General features: G+C 45.6%; 1 protein-coding gene across 1 annotated transcript; it reads left to right on the top strand.

Moving 5' to 3' along the window:
* Positions 1-449: 449 nt before the first annotated feature.
* On the top strand, positions 450-8,256 carry LOC128529162 (uncharacterized). The gene is made up of 3 exons (XM_053502563.1): positions 450-554; positions 810-1,930; positions 7,192-8,256. The coding sequence occupies exons 1-3, from the start codon at positions 472-474 to the stop codon at positions 7,764-7,766; spliced, it is 1,779 nt and encodes a 592-aa protein (XP_053358538.1). The 5' UTR covers positions 450-471; the 3' UTR covers positions 7,767-8,256.
* The last annotated feature ends 349 nt before the right edge of the window (positions 8,257-8,605 follow it).

The following is an 8,605-nucleotide window of genomic DNA, read 5'->3' as shown; positions in this document are numbered from 1 at the left end:
CTTACCCTATTCCGTAATTTATGTCTTATTTATAATCTTGCTTTAAAGGTCACGAGTGGTCGTATAAGCATTTAACTACACATCGTAATGTGTATGTGACAAATGAAATTTTAATTCATTGACTGTTTTGTTATTGTGCACCATAACTAAATCATAACATTTTACTGTTAATAGGGGAAAATAATGTAAGATGATTTTACCAGCAATTCCAGGGCATGACTTTCATGTATCACTGCTGTTTATGACCAAATAGAGCTTGTTCATTTCCATAACAGTTGGAGATTAATGTAAATCAAAAATTCTTTTCCATCCAATTATACCCATCAAGATATAATGCATCCTTGAAAACAATGTCAGGAGCCCAAAAGTAGGAACCAAAAAATACTGTCTATAATGTCTAATTTCCTTTTTGCAAAATCAATATGTCTCTAGATGTATTTAACATAGATGTTTAAATAGATCTCATGGGTTATGTTCATTTACTTCACAGTCTTTGTTTATTGGAATCATCCGAGATTCAAATTTCAACTTCCATACATTATTATGGCGACAAGGTGAGTAAACAGCTGCAAAATTATAATGTGATGCAATATTTTATTTTCTATTTAAAATATTTTGTGTTTTGAAAGAATATATGAACTTGGAACAAATGTCTAGTATTATTAATTATTCTTAATGAGAAAAAAAGCTTTTACCTAAAATATTTACAAGTAATCTTGCACATTATATTGGAGACAACACAAATACAGTATAATCAGAAAGTAATAATATCAAAATGAATTCTCATGAAAGTCCAATTGAATCAACAGACTTCCAGAGGCATCAGAGGCCGCACATGATGCAATCAAGAAGAGTAAATTAATACCCTCTTCTTCTTATGGTCCACCCGCACGATATCGTCTCTTCACAACCAGAACAAATCTTAATAAAGATGGCTCAGTAAGAAAATGGACATTTGGACAATTAGACAACAACATGCAAAACAAAATCCTCCTGATGGTTGGAGAAACTGGAACAGGCAAAACTACTCTGATTAATGCCATGGTGAATTATATACTCGGCGAGAAGTTTACAGATGAAGTGTGGTTTGAAGTTACAGAAGAGGAAGAAGATAATTCCATGTCAGATCAGACAAAAAGTCAAACAAGTGAAATCACAGTGTATGAGGTCTTTGCCAAAGACCACCCAATCTGTCTTACCATTATTGACACGCCAGGTTATGGAGACACCAGGGGAACAGAACATGATAAACGGATTGCTGAAAATCTGTACAAACTGTTTCACAGTGACAATGGCGTGAAGGAAATTGATGCAGTCTGTTTGGTAGTGAAAGCAACTGTGAATCGACTTTCTAACAGACAGCAATACATCTTTGATGCAATTTTGTCCTTATTTGGTAAAGATATAGAGAACAACATTGTCATGTTTATCACTCACTCAGATGGAATGCCTCCAGCTAATGCTCTTAATGCCATCAAGAGAGCAAGGATTCCCTGCAGGAAAGATGAAGAAAATGAACCTAAGCATTACTTATTTAACAATCGGCAAACTGAGAAGAGAAACAAAAAGTATAACGAAGTTCTCCGGGCAGCTTGGGGACTAACAGAGGAGAGTTTAAATGATTTCTTTGACCCACTGAAAGAGCAGGAAAGAAAAAGCTTAAAGCAGACTGAAGAGGTTCTGAAGGAGTCCAAACGAATTGAAGGCTGTATTACTAATCTACAAGACCGTATTGACTTTGTTGAGCGCAAAGGAAAAGAACTGGCTCAGATTCAGGAAGCACTTCAGGAAAATCAAGAAAAGATCAAGAGAAATGAAAACTTTCATTTTAAAGTCACCGAATATTACAAAGAAAAAGTCCTCATTGAAAATGGTTCATGGAAAGACAAGAAGGCTACCAGTTGTTCTGTCTGTCAGGAAAACGTCTCGGGTTACTTTGCTGTAACCCTGTTCCCTGAAAAGGCGGGAACGAGATGCTGCGTGAAAACGCTATGGGAACATCTTTTCGTGTTGCCGGTTGTGAAGCATGTGTGTATCAAACACGCCAAATTTTGGCTTATATAACCTCGGTCAGGTGACGTCGTCTAATGAGACGCACCTGCAGGTTATAAATAGGAGTAAACCGGAAACATTCCTCAGATTGATTTTTGTCTGAAGGGACGTCCGGTCACGTAAGCAGTGCGGCATTGGAGCGCAGCATCTCGTTCCCGCCTTTTCAGGGAACAGGGTTACAGCAAAGTAACCCGAGACGTTCCCTTTCAAAGGCTACACTCGATGCTGCGTGAAAACGCTATGGGAACGAGAATACCAACGCCGCCGCACTGCAAGTGTCTGGACCCCCGGGTTGTGTAGCGTGTGCGCACAAAGACCAAGGAGGTCTCAGAACTATCTCTGGGAAGCTGACTCGAGGACCCGTGACCCCGGAGTAGCAGGCACATCCAGGCTATAAAATCTAACAAATGTGTGCGGGGAGGACCAACCTGCCGCGTCGCACACTTGCTGCAGGGGAACACCTCTCGCCAGAGCGATAGATGAGGCAATCCCCCTGGTTGAATGAGCCCTAATTCCTAGAGGCGAAGTGAGCCCACGCGCCTCATAGGAGAGGGCAATAGCATCCCTCACCCAGTGTGACAGAGTCTGTGTAGTGGCGGCCGCTCCCCGGTTGCGGCCCCCATAGCATATAAAGAGCTGCTCTGTTTTACGCCACTGGCTGGTGCGGTGGACGTAAATCTGAAGAGCACGTACTGGACACAGTAAGTGAAGTCTCTTCTGCTCCGAAGCTGTAAAAGGCGGAGGACAGAAGGCCTCAAGAACAACAGGGTGCATGGTTGAGAAAGGAACTTTCGGAAGATAGTTCTGGTGAGGATGCAGAACAGCCCTGACTAGCCCAGGGGCAAAGTCTAGGCAGGATGGGGAGACTGACAAGGCGTGCAGATCTCCAACTCTCTTGAGAGAGGAAATGGCCATCAGAAAAACCATCTTTAGGGTCAGAAACCTGACAGGCGCTGACTCTAGAGGTTCGAAAGGGGTGTCAATTAGACCTTCGAGCACAACAGATAAATCCCATGACCGGACAGTGGCTCTAGTGGGTGGCCTCAGCCGTTTAGCTCCACGAATGAAACGGGCAACTAAAGGGTGCTTTCCCACTGTTACCCCATCAGTAGGAACGTGGCAGGCTGAAATAGCGGCTACGTACGTCCTGAGAGTACTAGGGCACAAGCCCGAGGACAACTTTTCCTGCAGGAACTCCAGTACTGAAGCAATTCGGCAGTAAACTGGGTCCACCTGCTTTGTCATGCACCAACTTCCAAATACATTCCATTTGAGGGCGTAGGCTTTCCTAGTGGAGGGAGCCCTAGCATTTAAAATAGTGTCAATAACGCTGGCTGAAAGGCCAGCTTGAATTAGTTGGTCCCGTTCAGGGGCCAAACGTGAAGGTTCCAAAGCTCGGGCCGGGGATGAAATATTGTCCCCTGCACCTGAGACAGAAGATCCCTCCTCACTGGAATCACCCATGGTGAGCCGTCGAGGAGAGATATTAGGTCCGAGAACCACACTCTGGTCGGCCAACAGGGCGCTATCAATAAGAGGCGCAAACGCTGTTGGCGAACCCTCGCCAGGACTCCCGGGAGCAGAGCTATCGGAGGAAACGCGTAAAGGCGTAATTTGGGCCACGTATGGGCCATGGCGTCCAGACCCAGGGGAGCTGGATGAGTCAGAGAGTAGTAGAGGGGACATTGTGCTGTCTTTTGGGAGGCAAAGAGGTCCACCTCTGCTGTAAAAAATTTTTCCCAGATCTGACTGACTACTTCCGGATGGAGCTTCCATTCCCCGTGTGTCACAGCTTGTCTGGACAATAAGTCTGCTCCCACATTCATGTGCCCTGGAATGTAAATCGCCCTGAGGGACAGGAACTTGTCCTGTGCCCAAAGCAGAACCTGGTGCGCTAGCTTGTTCAAGCGGCGCGAGCGCAGTCCGCCCTGGCGATTTATGTAGGAGACTACCGATGTGTTGTCCACCCGCACTAGAACATGGTAGCCTCTCAACTGCTGGAGGAAATGCCGTAGGGCCAAAAATAGAGCCATCATTTCGAGGCAATTGATGTGCCATGCGAGAAGATGGCCTCTCCAGCTCCCTTGGGCTGGACGGCCATCCAAGACCGCACCCCAGCCGGTGAGGGAAGCGTCTGTCGTTAGCATCTTGCGACGACAAGACGGGCCTAGAGTGGGACCCAAAGTCAGGAACCGGGGTCTGAACCACGTAGAAAGGGTACGAAGTCCTCTGCGCGTAACCCTTATTTGCCTTCGGGGATTGGCCCTTGCATGAAGTCCCCTGGCTCTTAGCCACAACTGAAAGGCTCTCATGTGCAGAAGGCCCAAAGGTATCACCGTGGATGCAGCTGCCATGAGGCCTAAACATTTTTGAAAGTGATGTACAGTCACTCTCCGGTCTAGCCTGATTTCCTTCAGGGCATTGAGAATGGATTCGATACGGGCAGGAGACATCTGTGCCCGCATAACGATTGAATCCCAAATAACACCCAAGTATGTTGTCCTCTGAGCTGGAAAGAGAATGCTTTTCGCGGCATTGAGTCTCAATCCTAATGAATGAAGATGAGCTAGGACGACATCCCGATGTCGAAGCGCTAGCTCCTGAGACTGGGCCAGAATGAGCCAGTCGTCTATGTAATTTAAAATACGGATGCCCTGGAGTCGCAAGGGAGCCAGGACTGCATCCATGCACTTTGTGTATGTGCGGGGTGATAGAGCTAGACCAAATGGAAGGACCCGATATTGGTAGGCTTTTCCCCCGAAAGCGAACCTCAGGAACTTCCTGTGTTGTGGCAAAATTTCTATGTGAAAGTATGCATCCTTCAGATCTATTGTCACAAACCAATCCCTTGGTTGAATTTGTGAAACAATGCTTTTGACAGTCAACATCTTGAATCTGTACTTTTTGAGATAGCGGTTCAGTCCGCGAAGATCTAGAATTGGACGCAGTGCCCCGTCTTTTTTGGGAGTCAGGAAATACCGACTGTAGTAGCCTGACTCCATGTCTGGAAGGAGAACCTGTTCTATGGCCCCTTTTCCCAGCAATGCCTGTAGTTCGAGAGTCAACAGATGCGCCCTTTCCGGTATCACGGAGGTGGTAATCACGCCGTTGAAACGCGGGGGGCGGTGTGCAAACTGAATCCTGTAGCCTTTTTCTACAGTCTTTAGCACCCAGGGAGATATGCTTGGCAGTAGCTTCCACGCTGCCAGCTTCTCCGAAAGGGGCACTAGTTTTAGCACTTCGGCTACACGGGGGGGTGTTAGTGGTTCGGCATCCTGGATTACAGCAGGATAAGACCGAAGGACTAACATACTGTTGGAGGCCGGTGTTGTCCGAAACACCAAAGGCGGCGGAAACTGAGCACCGACCCCCTGGGGGTGCCAGGGAGGGCGTCTTCCTATGTGAAAGGGTGTTACGCGCCCCTCCCCGGGGGGGTCCTCCCCCACGGTCCTGGGCGCATAAGCTTCAGGACGACTTCTTTGAAAAGAAGACGGTGCGGCGATCTGACCTCTTTGAGGCGGGCTGTGAGGGGCGGCGAGCCGTACCCCTGTCTTTACGAGGGGGTGCCCGGCTGCTGACGCTTTCTTTCTGCGCCTCCCGTCTGGCGAAAATCAGATCTGATCGAGACTGGGTGGCCGGCAGTCTTGATTCTTGAGCACGGCGTGGGAGAAATTGCCCAAAAGCCTGTTCATAAAGCCTAGCTTCCCGAAACCTGGTGGCGACGGAATTTACAGCTTCGCCGAACAGGCCGGATGGTGAGACAGGGGCATCAAGGAGGAATGTTCGATCCTTATCCTTGATGCCCGTCAAATTCAACCATAGGTGCCTTTCTGCGGACACCAGGGCGGCCATGGAACGGCCGATAGCACGGGCTGTCTGTTTTGTCGCACGAAGGGACAAGTCAGTCGCCCGGCGTAATTCTGTGAAGGCTAACTCATTCACAGTGCTGCTCGTGCTCAAATCCTTCAGCAGGTCGGCCTGGTACGCCTGCAAGACCGCCATGGTGTGCAAAGAAGCGCCAGCTTGACCTGCTGCTTGAAATGCCTTCCCTACCAGGGTAGAAGAAGTTCTACACGGCTTGGAGGGAAGGGTTGGCTTCTTTAATGAGGATGATGTCCCAGGAGAGAGATAGCCCGCGAGCGTCTCTTCTATCTGAGGCATCACCGTGTAACCACGTGCTTTTGCATCAACGATATTCGCATAAAACGAAGTTGATGGAACAAAAACACGGGATGAATAAGGCCTATTCCATGAACGAGTTAATTCGTTATGGAGGTCGTCAAAAAAGGGGAGAGAGCGACGTTGTGGCTCCATCTCCTGGCCACCCGACAGAAATCTGTCATCTAATTTTGAGCGTTTGGGGAAGGCTTGCTCCTGTGGCCAATCAATGTGCAGCCGCTCGACTGCACGCGTTATTACTTCAAGCAGCTCCTCATACTCTTTATCTACCTTAGAGGAGCGTTCTGAGGTAGCTACTTCCATTTCCACAGAAGCAAGAGAGCAAGCCTCTTCTACACACTCACGAGAAGCACCGGAGTGCGCTTGTGAAGTGGAAGGAGAGACTTCGCGATCGGAAGAGAGGGCGAGAGAAAGGAGGGGTGACTCCGTCTCTCGCGCCTCGGCCAGATCGGCTTGTGATCCCCAGGAATGCAGCGCGGCTCGTGGCTCTCTAAAGAACGCGAGGCGCGCGCGAAGCACCTTCATGGGAAGCAGATCACAATATTCACAGTGTTCACTGCCTCCCTCAAGCGCTTGGAGAGCGTGACTTTCCCCCAAACACTGAAAGCAAAAAGTGTGGGGATCGCCCTCCGAGAGAAAATTCTTACACGGAGGGACACATCTAGTTTTAAACTCCGCCATTATATCGGTGAGTTAACACTTTTCTTTGCTTTTAATTCTTATTTGCTTTTGTTTGTGACACACGCTCACAATGCGATCATGAAGACAAAAAGATCTGAGGAATGTTTCCGGTTTACTCCTATTTATAACCTGCAGGTGCGTCTCATTAGACGACGTCACCTGACCGAGGTTATATAAGCCAAAATTTGGCGTGTTTGATACACACATGCTTCACAACCGGCAACACGAAAAGATGTTCCCATAGCGTTTTCACGCAGCATCGAGTGTAGCCTTTGAAAGGGAACTGTCATGAGTATGGCTGCTGGGCTGCGATAGATGTTTCATGGTGTTCTGTCATGAAAAATGACCACTGCACTTCATGTACAGGTAAATGTCATCACAATAAACATGTCAAAGAGAACAAGAAATATGTCACACGCAGCAAAGACACCGTAATGAGTCTTTATGAACTTATGAAGAAATATGAAGGCCATAATGTATCTGAATCAGATACCAAGTTTGACACAGAATCATTTAAAAACATAAAAAAAGACTTTGAAAGCAACAAGAAACAGAAAGAGGAAAAAATAAATATAGTGAAGAGATTGAAAGAAGACATCGACAAGACTGAAAAGAAAAAAGCCGACCTGATAGAAGAAGCGTACACCGCCATCAAAAAACTGTGTGAGATTGCTTTAAAGCCAGACTCTGCTTTCATTGTTCAGACTATCGACTTCTTGATCCCTCGAGCTAAGAAAACTGGAAAATATGTAGTTGCTTGTAATCTGAATGAGCTGAGGAAACTTAAGCCTGAATCAGAGGAGACAGTTAATGCTGCGGCTGGATATTTCAGTAGACTAAAGTTATTGAAGTAATAGAGTATGCAAGACATTTACATTTACATTTTAGGCATTTGGCAGACGCTTTTATCCAAAGCGACTTACATTTTTTTTTATCTCATTACACATCTGAGCAGTTGAGGGTTAAGGGCCGCGCTCAAGGGCCCAACAGTGGTAACTTGGTGGTTGTGGGGTTTGAACCTGGGATCTTCCGAACCGTAGTCCAATGCCTTAACCACTGAGCTACCCCTGGCCCGAGAGGTTTCAGTCTACTAAAAATGTTTTTACTGGTACAAAATGAATTTATGAGATTAAACAAGGCCATATAGCATGTAATACATAAACCATTATGAACATATCTATACCAAGAATGCAGTTGTTTGTTTAACTAATAAAAGGCATTGTGCTTATTTAGAAATGCAATTAATAGTTTGCTTTGGTTTGGTAATGCACATTAAATGCTTGGACAGGCCCTTAAATGAATGTATTTAAGCTGCAACAAAAAAAAGAAGAAAAAAAAAGAAAACATCATTACTTGTGAATCTATACTGTTCATGGATTGATGTCTTTTATCTTGATTAACTTAAATAGCATATTTTTAATTCCATAAGCATCTGTATTCTCTTTGTAAATGCCTATTTCTCAGATTTTCTCATTAAATATATCTGCACTGAGCCTGAGTCGCCTCTTTCTGACACAAACATTGATAAATACTGCAAGTAATTCATAATCCTTATAAATAACACTACTGCATACCATTATTATTATTATTATTATTATTATTATTATTATTATTATTATTATTACTGCTTAAAGAAGCTGGAAGATATAAAAAAATTTGCTATAAAATTATAAAGCTAACAATTCCAACGCTT

Source organism: Clarias gariepinus, chromosome 1 (assembly GCF_024256425.1).
Source record: "Clarias gariepinus isolate MV-2021 ecotype Netherlands chromosome 1, CGAR_prim_01v2, whole genome shotgun sequence".
In the NCBI taxonomy this organism is placed as follows: domain Eukaryota; kingdom Metazoa; phylum Chordata; class Actinopteri; order Siluriformes; family Clariidae; genus Clarias; species Clarias gariepinus.
Note: the sequence above shows the minus strand (reverse complement) of the source record. Positions and strands in the feature narration are given on the sequence as shown.

Bases quoted from the DNA above. Each gene is read 5' to 3' on its own strand.
- LOC128529162 (XM_053502563.1), top strand. From the start codon at position 472: ATGTTCATTTACTTCACAGTCTTTGTTTATTGGAATCATCCGAGATTC. The intron at 555-809 runs GTGAGTAAACAG...TTGAATCAACAG, and splicing joins TACATTATTATGGCGACAAG to ACTTCCAGAGGCATCAGAGG. The intron at 1,931-7,191 runs GTTACTTTGCTG...AGCCTTTGAAAG, and splicing joins CTGTCAGGAAAACGTCTCGG to GGAACTGTCATGAGTATGGC.